At 46.3% G+C, this 19065-nt stretch overlaps 1 protein-coding gene and 1 long non-coding RNA gene across 4 annotated transcripts in view; one reads left to right on the top strand and one right to left on the bottom strand.

Moving 5' to 3' along the window:
• The first annotated feature begins 1246 nt into the window (after positions 1 to 1246).
• kif5ab (kinesin family member 5A, b) overlaps positions 1247 to 19065 on the top strand; it is a 49442-nt gene continuing 31623 nt past the window's right edge. For 2 of the 3 annotated variants that reach the window (XM_015344187.2, XM_006629378.3), the window contains exon 1: positions 1248 to 1867. In XM_015344187.2, coding sequence (XP_015199673.1) covers positions 1739 to 1867 — 129 coding nt within the window. In that variant the 5' untranslated portion in view covers positions 1248 to 1738. Of the gene's footprint in view, positions 1868 to 19065 lie in introns of all 3 variants that reach the window. The other variant, XM_015344188.2, reaches the window with a different exon arrangement.
• On the bottom strand, positions 9107 to 10120 carry LOC107077029 (uncharacterized). Its single transcript, XR_001478159.1, has 2 exons — positions 9627 to 10120; positions 9107 to 9193 (listed from the first exon to the last, which is right to left on the bottom strand). It is a non-coding gene; the product is annotated as an uncharacterized lncRNA (long non-coding RNA).

Raw genomic sequence — 19065 nt, 5'->3', positions numbered from 1 at the left:
TGGCTGCCGTCGCATCATCCAGGTAGGGCTGCACGGTGGTGGTGGAGGGGAGTCCCCATTACCTGTAAAGCGCTTCGAGTGGAGTGTCCAGAAAAAGCTTATACAGAAGAAGCAAGCAGACATTACGCCGGTTGTCATCATGGCAGCATGTTTTGTATCAATATTCGAACAGGAACATGCAGAAACCATGAGTCTGAACAGACATCAGACGCTGCTGGGCTCCTCCCTCCCTCCTATTATTCATTGAGATCTGCCTAGACCTACGTGCCTTTAATGAACTGATTGCATTCTTTTCGCTCGGGAGTGCGGTTACCCTGGTAGATAGCAAGCAACGTGGAAGTGATCAGAGCACAGGCTGCAGGAACTGTGAAAGGGCACGCAGGTGTAAGGAAATGAAATAGAAAGTAAATGTCTCTCCAGCTGCACGGACCGCTCGTGGACTCTGGCTCCTCTCTCCTCCTCCCCCCTCCCACTCCTGGTTCTGCCTGACGCCTCCCGGATTCCAGATCGATGCTCGCGCTCCCTGTCCACGTGGGTCGGGTTCCAGGAAGGGAAAGCGCCCAGTCACCACCTCGGGCTGTGACGTCACAGCCGCAGGCTCCTGCAATCGCCCGGACTCGGGGGCCGACAGTGGGGGCTCAGGCGTTTGTGTTTTCCAGTGCTGCGTCACCCGCAGCGAGATGTTTGTTTACGGACACAGAAAAGGTTACAAACGCAGGGAGGCTACCCGGACCATGTGGCTCATAGCTTTTAGATCTCAGATGATTGGGAAGTTGTAGCAAATACCCCGACTTTTCCCCCTAAAATAATGCCTAAAACAAATACTCTCACTCTTATATTAACATGTATTTATTTATTTTAGCCGTTAAAGGAGCAATATTAGGTTGCATCTACCAGTGACAAACAGTCGGGTTGTCCAACTCAGCCCAATAATTAATATAATTAATAACAAAGCACCGGGAATTAATATAATATAATTAATAATAAAGCACCGGGAATTCTGAAAATGCATTCTGTATCATGCACTATACTATCGAATAAAGTGCGGCAATAAGGCCTAACTAGACTGTAGCATGTTGACGGATTTCCAGAAATGTCCGTCCTTTTTCTTTCCCCTCCGTGTCCAAACAACGCTGTGTCCGAACAGCGAAGCGGCGAGGCGCCCCCGTCCCCCCGCGCGGCGCTGAGTGGTGCTGATGCGAGCGCACGGCCGCGCCGGAGAGCCAGGACACGCCCCGCGCCTCATAAAGCGCGGAGTGGCGGTGCTGCTGCAGCGCTATCTTGCCGTAGTGCTCTGCTTGATGTTCTCGGATGGGACTGTAGCGCCAACCTGCTCCGTCTTAGCCCTTTCATAAGCGACATTTTCAAGTCAGACCTGCCAGAATCCGTCCGGGTTTTATTCTTATTAATTACATATTTAAACAAAGGGATTTACGTCGATACCAATATTTATGTCTAGCTGACCAGTACGAAAATCCTGTTTTTAAACGCGGTAGTGCATACACCACGGTGTAGCCTGTTTGCAAAATCTGTAGACAATGCAATAAAGCGCTCGGCTTTCTTTTTTTTATTTTTCGCTTTTCCGATTATATTTTTTCCTGCAGTTCTAAAGGGAATTCGCACCCTCGGACAAAGCCTTTGTCTCCCAGTTTTGTTTTGATTTTAGATCTACCTACAAAAGGCCAGAACACCAGGAAAATTCTTCAGTGTCTCCAAAAGCGCATCCGAATTCGTCACAATGGCCGATGCTTCCACAGAATGCAATATCAAAGTGCTGTGCCGCTTTCGCCCGCTGAATCAAGCCGAGGTCGTGCGAGGAGATAAATTCATCCCGAAATTCAGCGGGGATGACACGGTTATCATTGGGGTAGGTACGCCCTTCCCGGCCTTTTCCTTCTTTTTGCTGCCCGTCATGTTTGTTGTTCAAAGATGACGCCGCCGGGGAGGGTCCGGTGTGCCGTGTTTTGTACCTGCCTGGGAACGAATCTTAAAACCTACAAATAAACAAGTACAGTGCTCCAAAGCCCTGCGATGTTATGGGTTTAAGGTTGAATCATTTGTGCCGGTATCGCTCTGCTGTCTTTACGGGGTTTGTTTTTTTACCTTACGTTCAAGGATTTCGCTTTCTCGATAAGGTTTAGAATGACATTTTATTTGGACTTAGTTTCGCTGCTTCCTCGTTTGTTTGATCTCAGTTGGTGGTATTTTACGCGGATGGGCGGTCAACACGCCAGACCTCGCTGTCCACACCCCAGAACACGGAGGAATATGTTTTTGGCTCCACAAACATCAGTAATTACAGTGCAGCAGCACCCCGGACGTTCGCTGCGGGTCTAAGCTTTTATGAGTGCGCTAGTGTTTACTGAATATTATCCACTGCAGTACGGTAATGAGGGAGTGCGTGACCTGTGCATTTGGGATAACGAAAATATTTGGGGAATTTAACAAGTTTCATGTTTGCATTAGTGTTCTCATTACGATTCTATACATTTCATTTCTAGAATAATTAACCGCCTCTCTCTCTTAGAATAAAAGCAGCGGAAACAACAGCAGGACGACTTGCCTTGTCAGGAAAGGTCTTTCTGCACTGGGCTGCGAGGCAGTTTAATGTAATCACAGTCGGCGCGCGCCTCGGCGAAACCCGTACCTTCGTACTATCGCATCGATCAAAGTCAAATAAATGTGCAGGGCCAGTCGAGCGCTCAGTTCTGCAATGAAAGGGCACATCTGGGGGAGAATAAAAGCCAGTTTGCTATGCACCTCTAGGTGCAGCAGCGCCTGCTGGGGCACGTGATCATCCACCGGCCCGAGAGGACTCGGGCGAGCAGAATATTCCATTACAATCCCAGTGTATGTCGCTGAGCCTCCCTCGGAAACGTGATTAGTAGCCGCCGGGTCGATAAGATGAAGTGGCATGTTCTTGGGAAAGCTTTTACTAATGGTCGCTTTTCCTGCCATACGAAATCTGTAAACCAGAATTCCATGAATCCCATTCCGTTTTCCCATTGCTTTTAAATCCGCTTAAAATAAATGGTCATTATAGAATGAGAAATAACTATATCCTGTATATAATGGAGATTCGGTAATGACACAGAAATACGGCTGGACAGGTGCGGCGAGGCGCCGCCTGTCGTGAGATGCAGGATGAATAGATGAGTTTTGTTTCATTTACTCGCCGACCTGCGACGATCACCAGCAGCAGGGCTGTCGGCGGCAAGGAAAGCATTAAAGCTTCGTAAAGTTCGGTCAAATGCGTCTGCGTCTAATTTTCTCTTTTTTCACGCACCCCAGCCCTTGAAGACCGCACTCGCTTTCATTTTTCTTTCACGGAATGGGATCACTGCTATCGGCTGTGCGCAGGCACTCGTGTGGCCCCATCAGTGCCTTAGCAAGCAGGGCAGCAGTTCCTCACCTGTGCCGTAGTCCTGCGCCCCTCTGGTTCCCGAGATCTCGTCTCACTCCCCTGATCATGAACCTCATAAGATGGCCAGTCCTGTAAACCTAAACTACCAGCATCACTGCAGAGTGAAAGAGAATTCTATAATATAATAATAATAAACTTTATTTTATATAGCGCCTTTAAAGGTGGGTTCTCAAAGCACTTATACATTTATTTTAACTTCACAGTCAAATTAAGAGTACATGAAAAATCACACGTTTTTTAGAAATGTATATTTAATGTTGCAGTAAAATGAATACATTCAAAATGACACTTTTTCAAGTTCCACCTTAAGATTTTACCTTAAAATACGTAGGTTTGATCAAACAAAGCCATTGTACTTACTGTAAGTGCTTGTGTTGAAATTGTGTTTTCAATATGTTACCTTCTAAACCAACCTGGCCTGTCTGGCACCCTCAGACCCCCCCCCACCAAGGGGGAATGTGCACCCCAGGATTACAGCCTCCACTGTTGGGGATCCATGTGGTCAGCCTGACAAGAGCAGCATCTCCGCTTCCTGAGAGTCCTGAGCTCCGATTGGCCAGTCAAGCTTCCTCCTGCAGCTCATTGGTTATCTGTGAACAGACCGGGTCTGTCTCTGACCTAATGTCTGCCTTCTGTGTTGTTTGTGTTGTGCTGGTTAATTGGTTCTACAGAGCTAATTACCATTCGTGAGTTGTACTTCCTAAGCACTGAGAGGCTTCCTTCATTGGTTGTTTTGACTTGGAGTACAACATCAAAAACTTTTCCTTGAAGACGTTTGCGGTGTGCAGCCTGAGCTCACTTTGTGGCTGTTGTGTTGTGCTCACAAGCGGATCCTCAGAGCTGTTTGCCCTTAGATCTGCACCAGCCCAGCTGGGAATGAAACAGAGGAGGAGAGAAGTAAAAATGCTTTTCAATCCAACTTAGCTTTGTAGCTTCGTAAGGATATTTTCTTTTTTTTTTTGTCTTGGGGTGGGGCAGAGCAATCTGTGCACTGCAGGGAAAAAGCACTTTAAAAGTGGTTTCTGTATGTTGATTGTTGGACAACAAACATACAGAAGCTGGGTGCTGTTAGTGCAGTGCTTAGTTATCGGTGGTCTTGAGGATTACTGTCTGTAGAGCTAAATAACATTGGAATCATCCATTTACACTGTGCTTCTGGGATGCAATGCTGATAAAGGCACAAGACACACCATTCCTCATTTTAGAGAGGCTGTAAAATACAGGGCTTGGCTGCCACTCTTCTACACTCTCTGCGGACTTGAAGGGCTTATCCAGTACTGCACTCTGCAACCAGCACAGCCCATACTGGGACTGGCTATACCACACAAACCATGCAAAGGAACAGGCACAGTCAGCGACAATTGCAAGCAATCTGATGCATACTCGCCCTTGCAGGATGTTGATATTTAACCCACAGACGTTAAGGCGTTCTGGGAAAACTGGACCAATCCATTTGTTGTTGGGTTTTTTTTTTAGGTTTGTGCACATTTTAATATGACAGAGCTGTCTTATCAGATCGAAATTCTCAGTCTGATAAAGAAACTTTATTGCATGTATATGCGTTGAGATGCACCATGTTTTAGTACTAACTAACAGCTATGGGATGGGTTGCCCTTTATGAGCAGGTACAGCTTTAAACTCTCAAGCTGCGTTTCTCTACAGAAACACACTGTAAGGATTTGCTTTCTCCTGCAGCGTCGTACGCAGGTGATGATGATCCCATTGCTCTCAAGAGCCTGTATATTGCAAAGTGTCTCAGGGTGACTTACACTGCTGCACCTGCCCGGCACTCTCCACTGCCTCCTCCGGGGAGACGTCACCATGGTGATGAGGCATGCTCCGAGCCCCTCAGTGTGCCTGGGCCATAAGAGACGCGCGCCTTCTTTGATAAACACACACAAAGACACATCCACACAGTCCCTCCTGGTCTCACGCAGGCGTACCGCACGGCTAAGTCCACTCACAGCCAGCCAGGTATGCAGACGCAGCTCCGACGAATTACAGATGGGGCAGTGGGGCCAGATCTGCAGCAAAGGCTGAGCTGTGCATATCTGTGGCTGAGCTAGAACAGAGAGCCAGAGGCAGGCTGGGAGGCACTGATGAGTGGCCCCTGCTGTCCTTTGGCTGAAAGCAGTGTGTTAACCCTCAGCGACTCCATCACTCAGTCAGTCACAGCCTGGCCTAACCGGCCTGCATTGCTGTAGTGCAGAGAGCGGGAGGGGGGCTGGGGGCCCTTGAACAGGCAGGAGCGGACATGCGAGACGGGCCCTGGAGGGGGGCTGCTTGTGCCCAGACTGTGGCACCCGCAAGCCAACAGCGCAGGCCCTCTCCCTGAGCCTTCATTCCAGGAAACGTCTATACTGTTCCCCGCATGGGTTGTGGCCACTGTATTGAAAGCTCAGCTGCAGACACAATTGCAGACACTATTAAATTTAATGGATGCATAAAACGTTCATCTCTGCATAACAACACTGTACGACTTCATCCACTTTCAGACGAGGTGTTAAACCGACATCCTGAATCCCTAGAGGCAGTGTTCATAGAAGTAGGAGTGAGGACCATGCATAGGCTGCATGATAGTCAGTTCCGTCCCTATAGAATATAGAATGCACCGTTATAGCTCCTCTGTTCTCTTGTCGTAGATTTCATGCATTATTAATGAAATCTGGCCTCCCGTGCTGCGAGATGTGATTGTCTGCCTCCTTATTTGTTTCGCAGGGACGTTGTCTTCAGCATTAATTCTGTTTCAGTGATATTTAGGTTCGGCGTAGCTGTGTGCAGCTCACATGATCTTGGGAGATGCTCTGGGTTGTGCTGCAGAATAGCCACCACTGGTGGAAACTGCTGCATCAGCATGCCCTGTTCTTATTGTTATAACGCCGAGCGCCGAAAGCAGATCTTATGACCTCTGCATATTTTTAGTCCTCCAGAAAACAGAGGCCCTGTGTGCCAGTCAGTTGCCCAGACCCCCAAAGCAAGCTTCTCCTGGGCAGCTGGCTATACTGGCATGCAGATGTGTGGCAGGAACCCTGGACTAGATGTTGAATTCCTTAAAGGAACACCTCCAGCCAAGCCACCCCTGTCAAACAACAGAAATACAGGAGAGTGACAACTGCAGCAACACTGATGTGCCCTTGGTTTGCTTTGTTTAATAAGAATTGCCTGCTGACAGTGATGCGGGCAATCTTTTTTACCACGATGGAACTGGGGTTGGATACTGCAAAGAGGCTCAACTAACTATAATCCTGGTAACGAGCCAACAAGACCTGATGTTGGCAATCTGTGGTAGCAGCAGCTGGCTCTCAGCAGTGAAGGCAGGGTTGGTTCCGCTGCTGTGAAAAACCATTTTGTAGTGTTTTGCAGTAGTCAGGGTCATAGACTTGCACCTGGAAGGATGTGGGTTCATATCCCAGGTGAGGCACTGCTGTTGTAACCTTGAGCAAAGCACCCCACCTGAACTGCTCCAGTAAAACACTCAGCAAATTAGTAATGAATTAAAAAAAAACTTAATTTGGATTCTGTTCACTGAGATGAGCAAACAACAATCAATCTGAGAGAGTTTAATGCCTTTATTACTGTCTTTCAAAACAAGAACAGCAGAATCCTTCTATGTGTGCCTCAACACTGGTGGAAGGGTTAGAGAAATCCTGAAAGACTGAGGTAGCTTCTAGAGTACTTCAATCATGTCATATGTGTCTTTGTGTTGGCATTTGTCATACGCTGGCCCGGACAGCATGGCTCTTTGGATATAGTGCCTTCCTCTCAGAAAATGACCTGGTATATGACTACAGCTCCACACTGGTTGTGGGCACTTTAAGAGTTCACATCCATAGCAAGAGATATAAGTACAATCACTAACATGTTCTTGGAATTAAAACACTCTCTGCCCTCAGCCAAAATAGAGTATAGAGAAAGTATAAAGTTTAAAGTATAAAGAAAGGCTTTAATAATTAATTCCAGAACTTGTGTTTTTGTGACGCAAGTTAAGAAATAAAACGTTCTTCCCATCGCCTAGGGGAAAAAAAAATGAAAGCAACACAAGTTCGATCGTGTTGAGTTGGTAAGACGTCTTGTTTACCACCTGAATCAGCATTCAAAAGGCTCGTCCAGGCTGCAGAGGGAGGGCGGTAGACGTTGATCATGATGCACGGCTTGCTTTTATCTTTTAATCAAGAGAAGAAACCACTTGAGCCTCGGAAGACTCCGAGCTTCGGCGGCTCAAAGGCGGTCAGGTGAACAAAAAAGGAAAAAGAGGAAGAGGAAGGAAAAGGACCTGAAGTCTGGCCTTCCTCCCGCAGTATCGTTCGCTGCCAAAGGCTCGATACTCAGCTTTTGTAACCCTCAGTGGCTCCAGCTGGCCGCGCCCAGACCTGTCCTGCAGCCCTGGTCAGTTCTGCAGCTGAAATTGTTCACTGCATTTAAGAGCGGGTTTAGGTTCAATCTGCTGTTGGCGTGGGTGAGTGGGATGTAGGCTTCGACTGAAAGCACTTCTGACGAGCATAAAAGGAGTAGTGCAGGTCAATGAGGAGAACGAGGGCAGCAGCAGACAGGCGTGGACGGGCGGAGATCAGGAAGAGTCATGCTGAGATCATGCCCGTGCGAACACGCACACTGTTGTGGGTGTGTTGTACATGCTAGTGGGTCACTGTATATGACAGTACATGCACAGCACCCTGATTGCTTATTTGAGTGTGTGATATCAGTTAGGGCTAATGCCAGCAACGTGTCGTGGGGGCTGAAATTTTCTAGACATGTTTTTCACCTGCTTGAGTGAGCAGGGAGGGATCTTTGGGGGTCCACATGGCCACAGGCCTTTTGTTTTCCAGGGGGGGAGGTGAGGGGAGGTTTTACGTCTTATCAGCTCATGCAATATTGCCAAACGTTTAAAATGGGGGCGGCTTTTCCTTTGCCTCATGGCAAGAGCTGCCTGTCTCGTCGGCTCTCTGTGCGTACGTGCATGCATGCATGACTCCGAGCAGCGAGCTTTGCTGTGCATGCCTTGTCACACATCCATCACCGCGCTGCACGTTGGCGGCCCACTCAGAATCCCCTTCCTGATAATTCCCGACCGGAGACGCACATCTGGAGAATTTCCTAGTGACCACAGAACAGGCCCCTCAATCCCACCAACCGGCCCATGGGCAGGTTCTGTTTACATAGGCATGGGTCTACACGTCAATATAGCAGGTGGAGAAGAAGCAGTCAGGAACGCAATCTGGAAGAAAATGATGTTGCAAGGTGACCTTGACAGGGTATGGGCTGCTCTCGTTCAAGATCATCTCACAGGCCCAGCTCTGGCATTTCTCTCCCACCTCTCTTTCACAGATATTCCCAAGCAGGGACTACACACGCCGTAGACACAGTGACGCAGTGTTCCCCACAATCCCTATCTTATAATCTCATACTCAAACCTGCCTTTCTGCACTCTGTGCGCCGTGAGCTATCATGAGGCGCTGAGCGCAGAGACGGAGCTTGCTCTCATTCCAGTGGCACTGTCCAGCAGAATCTGAGGCTCAGTGGCCATTTGTGTAACTCAATTGAAACTGAATTTCCTCTCCGCTTTTCCTTGAAGCTTAAAAGCTGGAGGTCCAAGCTGGGTGTGTTTCAGCACTGCGGTGCCAGGCAGTGTGCGCGTCACCTGGTCAGTGCTAAGCACGTTGAAAATCATACTGGGAGACCAAGTCTCTCCAAAGTGTAATATTTAATAACATGACATTTGATTCAGTTGGCACTGGGACTCCTTCTCTCCAGATTCCTGGAAGGTTTATACTGGACAAACGACAGAAAGAAAGAAAAATCACAATGACTTAATAAATCATACGGTAAACATGCTGTGCTGTGTAAAACGTTTGCCCACACAGAGGTTTGCAGAGCCTTAACAGATGAAAAAACGAGATAAATCTAATCAAGCAGCCTGTCCCCAAGCTCAAGCTGGATTTTTAATCTATTTTTACACTTGCTTACAGTGATGTATGGAGGAGAGTTGTTTGTGATATTTCTGTTCTTTTCTTTCGTTTAAAATGCCGGGAAGTGGCCTTTAAAATCACAGTGCCGTTCCCAGGCAGGCTGTCACGCAAGAGTACCCCTGGGGGATCAACATGCTCCCAGGTTTCAAGAGTGAGTCTCTCGACCCACGATTCTGTGTAGATGCAGATCCCAAGTTGAGACCAAAAGCTGGGCTGTCCTGTTAACCCTGCACTACCTGAGCCGATCGGAGATCGATGAGTCAGGAGGCTGGGAAACGAGCAGCAGTCGCGCTTCAGAGAATTCTGCTGCTCCAGTGTCAGGCATCAATACCAATTTTCCAGGCGTGCGCTGTCAGACTGACCCACACAGCATCTCACTCGCTGGGCAGGAGATAAGAGCCAAAAGAGTATTAAATCATATTACTGTATATAGAAAATGGCAAATCTGATCACCCTGGAATTAAGGTCGAGATGGATAAGGCATACAGTGATGTGAAAAAAAAGTACACCCCCTTACGATTCAATGGTTTTACTTATTAAGACATATCTGACCTTCATCTAGTCCTCACCAAGTCCTAACAGTAGATGAAACTAATCTCATGTGACAAGAAACACATACAAATTTTACTTTGTCGATATTTATTAAACAAAAAAAAATCAGCCAACTTTCAGTAGCCTTGTGTGAAAAAGTAAGTACTGATTCCATATCAGTTAAGAAGGTAATTAGAATCAGGTGCTGCTAAACAAGGGCACATGATTAATTGATCAAACCATAGAATATTACAAGGGTGTACTTACTTTTCTCACACCACTGTATGTTTATGTTGTACAAATGTACTCTCATCCCAGAACAGAGAGGCCCAGCCTTCCTTGCTTCTTTTTTATGAACCAGCTGTGAGCAATTTGAAGTGGATATATTTATAATCCAAGAGGTAACAGTTATTCAGTGTAAGTAAACCTAGGAGAGCAGGTAGGCCAGGACAGGCTCTCGAGCAGAGAAGGCGTGGGTGAGAGGTGGGGGGAGGCTGTAGACAGAGGGAGAGAGATCAAGCCTTATTGCTTTCCCACCTGGAAGACGACGCTGCGATGCACAGAAATGGAAACTTCCATTTCCACTCCCACATAGGTACAGTATGTCAGGCTTCAGTGCAGGAAGAGTTTGGCATTGACAGTGAATGGAAATGCAAGAAGAGCTTTATAAACAGACCTCCATAAGACCATCGCCAACCTAGCAGGAAAAAAAAGAACAAGGGATTCATAAGAATGGCAGGTACTTTTTTAAGCGTGTGGGCCTGCAAATGTGGAGGAAGACACTGAAATATGGCATACAGGCTCTACACCGCGGGCTGTGCCAGCAGATTTGTGCAACAGGGGACTCTGCGCTGTGCTTTTAAAAAGCCTAAGAGCAGGATTAGCTCTCCAGCATGGAGTGGCAGTAGCCCCATTCTTTGTTATCTTAATCTAATAAAGCTGCTCAGAATGATTCGCCACTTACCGTGCCTGGTGCGTGTGTAATGGGTCTCATTGCTCCCCCTTGGCTGACGTGCAGTCGTGCTCTGTTTCAGCAGCAGGTCGGGGAGGTGGGCTGGGGGGAGAGGAGGGTGTGGGGCCTCTTGTGTCCCCTTCAGGTGCACTGCCCCTACCCTCAAACATCAGTCTGATCCCTGCTTCTGCACTCAGTTTAGGATTCAAATGGTTATTGTTAATTTCAAGTTTGTGTTGCCACCTAGAAGACAAGAGCACTGAGGCCTTACTGAAGGGTCGGGATGGACAGTGCTTTTTTCATTTCCTGCAGGTGCACACTGCAGGATTTGTGTTTAGCACAACTGCACACGCAGCCTTATCTAAACCGGGTTTGGCCCTTGGTGTCTGCTCTGACTTCAATAGCTGTGGTTCAAGCCAGCGAATTGCCATCTCATCCAGGTCTACGGGTTTTTATTCTTCAACAAATCAGACTTTTCTTTTCTTACTGTATTTATAGGAACTGTAAAATGGCTGTCCTGTTTGGTGCTCTTCCAGTACCGTATAGGAAAGCAAAACAAAAATGTCAGTTTGTCCTGTCTGCGCCTGGCATGCATTTGGGGTCTCAGAGAATCTCTTCACACCAATTGGACACCATTGTTTCCCTCCACCACCCCCCCAGCTTCAAGGACAATTCTATTACTTTTTTATAGTTACATTAATTCTTACATTCATTCCATTAATTCCATTCATTTTCCTCTCTCCCCCACATTTAATTTCCCTCTTTGATACGATAATTAGTGGGAGCTGCATTCCAATATTATGGGCAAAAGACAAGAGGGAGGACAAAAGGTGATGGAAAAAAATGATTAGTGGAATTGAAAAAAGAGGAAAAATCACCTACATTACTATTGAGATCCGGTGCCATTTACATATTCTTCTAATGGACACCATTAAGACTGGATGGAGCAGAGTTTGAATTAGCAGCGACATGGCACTCTCAAGTAAAAAAACAAAAGGAAATACCTACCCTGCCTGGATTGTGAAGGTTACTGCTATCAGCAATTGTCGCTTTAAAACTGGCAATTTGTCAGCCTCTGTTCATCCATGCTAAGTGCTGCATTCCTGAGATTGCAAATCATAATAGGCATTTTGTATTCATCCCGTGCAAAAGACCATCTGAATGCACCAATTCCTGCTTCGGAATTTATGGCTGCTAGCTGAACATCACTTTACGCCACCTTACCGATTATTCTGCTTTCTACTGGAATTAAAATATTTACCAAAGACTGTGATTCTTTTCTGAATTCTGCTGGCTAAAAAATGACTTGGATTTCTGAGGATTTGTTTTTTTTTTGTGTGTGTCACTGTCACTAGTCACTCTGTGTTTGGAGTCTTGACACAAATGAAGTATCTATAGTATGTTCCAAAATTTCGAAAATTAGTCATTTACAATTAGCAACTACAGGTCAAAAACCATTTCAACAAACATCAGTCACTTGTGGGTTGTGTAGGATTTTAATTCTTGCTTGCCTGCAGTTCCAAGACGTCTGGTTCCACTGGTCTCCATCCTTACCACTGAGTCAGAAACATCAGTGCAGTACAAAACGATGTTTAAGAGGTTTTTCAAAGTCAATGGCTAACAATCATATTAAACCAAACTGAACCATTGAGGCAACAATTGATTCAATATTGTAGTTGAGAGGTGAGGCAGAAGATCAAAAAACAAGGTCTCTAAAATAAAAGTTTGACTCTCCTGTCTTACAGAAAAAAAAACTCAGCTTAGGTTTGCCTGCCTAGACTCAAGCAGAAATGTTTCTTTTTTTCCTCATCCTAAACCCATTGCTGTACCAAGGACCAAGCACTGTAGGTTGCGGGAGACAACTGGCAGCTTTGCAAAGCTTTTTATTTCCTCTTGAATAATTGAACAGACTTGCAAGTGGGCACAACAGTCACGCGTGAGTCAGTCTAATTCCCCTGGGCCTTGTAGACACGAAGCACAGCGGTCAAACACTGTAGGACACCATGAAGCAGAGAGGCAGCAGCGTTGTCTCACCGTCACCCAGAACAGAGCTGTGCTTCTAACGCTAACCTGAAATCACAAAGCCGTTCGGCGCTCCAGCTGTTGTGACTGGGGCTGCCAGTCTGTCAAATAGATTCAGTAAATTCGGTAAAAAAAAACACCTATTTAGTTACAGCATCTAAGAGTATAACTAATACAGATGTACTCTTAATTCTGATTTCCAAATGTAACCTCCTGCCACTCTCTACATTACAAACCGGCTGCGCTGGTCATTTTGAGATGTCATGGTCTATCGCCCTTGCTCGTGGTTTCTCTGTTACAAGCCCCACCACAGGCTTAACTCTATGCCTGTCTGTCACGTTCGAACCTGCTGCACTGAGCACGACTGTTGTCGGGCAGTTTTGCTCAGCTTATTCCTGTAACACCCTGCGGCGTTTTTGTCGTGACCTCCCCCCACCTCCTTCCCCGGTGCAAACAGCCTCGCACTCCCTCATAAACAATTTATATAAATAAATAAAGGCACGACATAAATCTCCGCAGGGTGAGCCGCCTCATTCCGCCTCACTGCAGCGGCTCTCCGATCGGAGATGATGCGCTGGGGCAGAGTGCCTCTTTGCAGTCCCAGCTCGTTCCTCTCCCTGTCATGCAGGAGTCACGGAGTGCTGCAGAGTGGCCCGCGCTCTGGCCCGGGACGGTCCCGCGTGACACGTATCGCGGGGCACATCGATCTTTCTGTCAGTCCGGTGTCCAGCGGAGTGGCACTTGAAGAGAAATCTTCAGGGTTCGCCATTAGCAGAGATGTGCTTGGGCCTGCTTCTGCTAAGCCTCCGTCCTCTCGGAATAGAAACATGAAACAGCATGATGGATTAAAAAGGCGGTAGGATGCAAAGGTGATTGATGCTTCCACCTGTGTGGTGAGGTTAAGTAGCTCTCTGTGCTCGTTGTTTTCATAGATTTCAAAGTTTTCCTTCCTCGGTGTTTCCCATTCTCTAATAATAATAATAATAATAATAATAATAATAATAATAATATTTATTATTATTATTATGCCTTACATTTATATAGTGCTTTTCTGGACACTCCACTCAAAGCGCTTAACAGGTAATGGGGACTCCCCTCCACCACCACCACCACCAGTGTGTGGTTCCAAATTGTGCCAGTACGCTTAGGAGAAATCAGACAGGAGCCCAGTTTTGCTTGTGTGATTTTCTCTCAGGACGAAGACTGCAGGTCTGCGTTAATAAGAAGTTAAAGCAATTGCAGACATCATTTTAAAATGCCAGCTTGATTACATCTTAGATCATCTTTTGGAGACAAATACAATATGAAGACGTCGCTAAAATCTTTACAGTTCCTGGGCTTCCAACAGTGTTTTCCTTCTCGAAACATGACAGCTGCAGCATGAAAGTGAAGAGTGATCTGCCACCTCCAGCCCTCCTGCACGTCTGTTAAACAAGCAGCAGGGGCTAATCAGAGTCCTGTCCTGGGTAGAAGACACTGCAGGAAGGACAGCTTGTGTCAGAAACAGCGGCTGGATTAGTACAGCTCAGTCCCTGACATGCAATCTCGTCTCCCTGACATGCACGCAAAAGAAGATTTCCCTGATATGAAACTGTAGACAATCCAAACTTCTGCCTCTGCATTCGGAATCTCCAGAGCGCCCCAGGGTTTCGAGATTTTGTGGCTTTATGTAGCTCAGATCTCTCCATCATGATAGTCCGGCATGATCGTGTGTGCCTTCCTGTCTGTGTCGGTCCACAGGAATTCAAAGACACCTGCGCTCGAGAGACACCGGAAGCCAAGATTAACGTTAGACTGGATTGACACATTCCCCCAGCACTCAGCTAATCGACCAATCGCTGTCTCATCTCTCCATTCATTTCCACATTGCTGCCGGATTGAAATGAATCTGTCCCTCACATTTCCAGTTAATTATCATGGTTTTACTCCACATCCCCAAACTACCCATCCTCACCTCTGTCCTCTTTGGTTTGCTTCTTCCCACCTTTCTGACATATCTCTGCTCCCTCACCTGTACGTAAGCTTTCCTACGTACCTCCGTTACCTGGAGACTAGCTGGACTATATATGCAGAACCTCAGACAAGAGATACAGCCACTCTTCTGATGTATGTAAATCTTGTAGTGTGTGTTTTAATTTGTTGCGCATCTGACAGCAAGACTGCCGCTGAAAACTGTCAATACAATATCGGTAGCTTCCTGTAGCCACCTTGTTTGACAGTGTCAGTGTGTCACATCACGCTTTGACTCTAAAACTTTAAGTTTTAAAACTTAAAACTTGGAACTTAAAGCGTGGAAGAGATACGGTGAATTCCTTTTTCTTTTTTTTCCACTCCCAGTGTGTTTAATTAAACACCGAGTAATGTGCTAACAAATATTCAGCAACAACTTCTTCATGCTGGTTTGAAACAATTAACAAGAGTAAAATGGCCATCCCCTACCAATAAAAGCTGATGGCAGTGTGATGGTTGGGTGAATGTTGACAATCAGTTGATAAAAACTGAGTATTATGTTCAGGGCCCACTCAGCACCAAGAACGAAAGCCAGGCCAGCAGCCTGTGTGCAATAACAAGTTGCTCACTGGTGTATAGAGTCCCGTCATGACAAGAACAGGCTCAACACAGAGATGTGCACTGCTATTCTGCTGGTGCGTGATTCAATAAGTTCTGCATTTCCTTTTTTTTCCCCCCGATGAACTCTTTTAATTATTCTCCCATTTCACAGGTGAAGTGTCAGAAAATGAATTCCCCTCTCTGTCACTTCCGTGACTAAGCATGTTGATTAGTCTTCTCTCAGTTTTTAATTGGTTGCTGTATAGGCTTTCCCCATCACTTATCCAACTCCGGGGTGATGCTGCCACAGGATTTCTAGGAAGTTGAAGTCAGACACACAGGCATCAGTGGAAAGTAAACATGCAAATAGAAAATGGAAAGAGATTACGCCTACTGTACTTCACAGCCATGAAGGAGCTTGGAGAAAAGTCCCTATTCACCTAGACCTGGATACTGTAGGTGGGCTCGAATTTCACAGGAGAGGACAACAAAACTTTGAGCTTGTGAAATGAACATTTAGTGGGAAACCTTGCATGGTCAGATGGATTGGTTAATTGCAGTGAACATCATTTTCATAACCTGAAGGCTGTAGGGAGTTATTAAAGCTGTAATTAGACTATTAAGCATATTGTCGTGTCAGCCTCCTTGATGTTTTGTCAAAGCTGAGTCTTGAAATCTGGAATTATTAATTCACATTTAATGCACGTTTTAGTGTGTCCTTCCCTTGTGTTTACTGACAGTAGTTAAACACACGTGCTGCTCTCCATGTGGGACAGCAGGAAGGTTTTTTTCAAACGTTTTCCACATGCTTTATGTATTTACCAGTGGAAGACAGAGCTTTGCAAACCTGAATTATCAGCTAGCACCCCAGATGCGGGATCCAATCAGCACTGTGGCTATTTCACCCTACATCTGAGCAACTGCACCTGTGGCTCGGTCACAAGCTGAGCTGAGCTGAGCTGAGCTCCTGACAGCTACGCGCACAGCATCTTGCTCATTGATCAGGGAGGCTGAGGCCACGGGCTTTATGAGTGTTTGCAGGAGGAACCTGCCAGTTTCTTTCCTAATAATAATATCAATAAGCATTATTTAGCACCTTCAAAAGTAGCATCTCAAAGAACTTTACAGTTAGGTGTAAAAAAGGTTATAGGGATATAGGGATCACCATGGTTTTACCATGATTTTACTATGTGTTTACTTCACTCCGTCATGCTCATCCATGGTTTGTGCCATGCATGAGCATGCTTTCACCGTGCTTTGCTGTCATCTAATATGCTTCTACTATTGTATAGACTGTGATCATTATAAAGGTTGGGCACATGGTCACCTTTAAGAATATTTAACACCTCACACATTCCTCTAATGTGCATATTCAAATCAAACACAAAGCTGCAGACGATGCTGCATAAAAGATGAGGCCATTATAGCACTATTCCTACTGCAGTCTTAACAGTGGTGCCAAGTGCACAACTCCCAATACGTCTTGACTTTTGCAGCGCATTCCGCTAAATCGGGTGTTCTTTTGGCAGCATTAGTTCACAAGCAGAACTAACAGGCCCAAGCAAAGAATTGATACAATCAGATAAAACACAAGTTACATACTGTAAGTGCCTCAGCAGATCTACTGATGCACATGTTTTAAAATCATTTTTAAATCCAATTGTAACATTTTTTCACTCCTGTCTGTCTGTCAGCTTTGTGCTCTGCTGGCTGCATCTGCCTCTCGGGGCTGACAAAATTAGAGCACTGCTCAGGGTACAGTAAATTTCTAGATTTCATTATACAAAAGGCAAACAAATACTCCGGGCTGCAAAAACGGATAATACAAGATTAAAGCTGAGCGTTGCTGTATTTTTATCTTTGTTCTCTTATTCTTGTGACCCCCCACCAAGAACAGCATCACAGCTTTTCTGAGATGTTTCACGATAAGGACAACTCAAATACACTGAAGAATACTAAACAAAAGTGGGAAACCAACAAAAAGATAACTAGAAAAAGTGTAACAAGACAGCTGTACAAGCACAGAAGCAGGATTATATGCTGAATCTAGTATCCAGTTCATTTAGCATTTTGTTTATTCCATTTCCGGCAATGGCTTCCACAACGCTCCATCTCCCCTGTCCTTCCTTAAAGTAAGGATGATGCTCCTAACGTGGACACAAAGAGCTCTCCGGAGACGCGAGGTGACGCGGGGTCATCTCATCGGTCCTGCAAGTTCAGATAATACAGAAGAGCAGAAGATAGGAGGCCATTGAGCTCATCTCGCTGAACTGGGTGCAGGCAGCTCAATGATTCCTGCTCTCCTTGAAAGAAGGTGCAGCCGCAACGACAGAGGTCATTGTTGCTTTTCTGCTTGGTGCTGAAGCAAGCTGTGCCTACGGCCTTTCAATTGACCTCCGCACAGTCCACCTTTTCAGAATATAATTTCTCCCAATCGGTGAATTCTATTTCAGTTCTTGCTTTTCTAAGCCCTGGTTGCTTGAGGATTATTGCTGCTCGCTGTGTAAAAGCCTTCTCCTCCCGTTTTCTGCGCGGTTGGTCTCTAATTCGTAAGGGGAGCTGGAAGTGGGCAGAGATGCAATTACAATCTGTAATCCTCTTTTGCTCCAGAGGATGCTAGTTGGTGGGCAGATTGAAAGAAAAGGGATGGGAACAGAACAGAGACAGAGGCGGTGTTTTTTCCAGCCTTGGACAAATCCGTCTGTTCTCCGCTAGCTGGCTGGATAGCTTAATGCACTCCAGCTGGGATCAGTGGGAGCAGCAAACAGCTGTGACCCTCCCCCGGGAGCCGCTGCAGATAGAAGCGAGGTTTTCTGCTCTAATGCCAGTGTGCTAATTGCGTGTGAGTAAACTGAGCGTTTGCACTGAGCTGTTGATCTGTTACAACCAGAGAGACGCAACAGAACTGAAAAAGAAGAGGGTGCATCTCATCTCACAGAAATGACCCAAACGAACTCGCTCAATTTCGAAATGCTGAAAGTGTGATGCATTACTGATTGCCCCACTGGCATCTTCCAACTCCAAGCATCCATTTTCTAACCAGTCCATCACAGGGCGCACACACGCACGCACGCACACACACACACCAAGACCACTTTTGTACAGAAGCCAGTTGACATACCAGTGTATCTTTTGACTGTGGGAAGCAACTTGAGCAGCCGGACAAAACCCACATGGACACAGGAAGAACACGCAAACTCCACCCAGACAGCAGCACTGGAATGGAGCCCAGGGCCCCAGCGCTGTGAGGCAGCAGTGCTCACCACTGCGTCACCATGCCACCCTCTTCCATATGCAACAACATAATTCCCCGTTGGCTGGAATGCCAAGGGGTTCCTAAGAAAATGTTGCTACCTGGTTTTCTATTCTACAACACTAAATGACGAGGGGTCTCATTGAGGACATGGGAGTGTCAGACTGCTGTTGCACCCTTATTTCTGCATTTCAGAACCTCTGAGCGCTGCACCGATTCCAAAGCACACAAAACAATGCTCGTGCTTTGCCTACGGAAGGTATGCACATGTTTCCTCTGCTGTGTTTAGTTTGGGGACCTTTTTGTCTCGTCTTTGGTTCAAAAATATATGCTCGCTGTGCCTCACTTGCGCTGCCAGGCTCAAACA

This window comes from Lepisosteus oculatus, chromosome 1 (assembly GCF_040954835.1).
Source record: "Lepisosteus oculatus isolate fLepOcu1 chromosome 1, fLepOcu1.hap2, whole genome shotgun sequence".
NCBI lineage: Eukaryota > Metazoa > Chordata > Actinopteri > Semionotiformes > Lepisosteidae > Lepisosteus > Lepisosteus oculatus.
The sequence above is the reverse complement of the archived record's forward strand: the minus strand, read 5'-3'. Positions and strand labels throughout refer to the sequence as shown.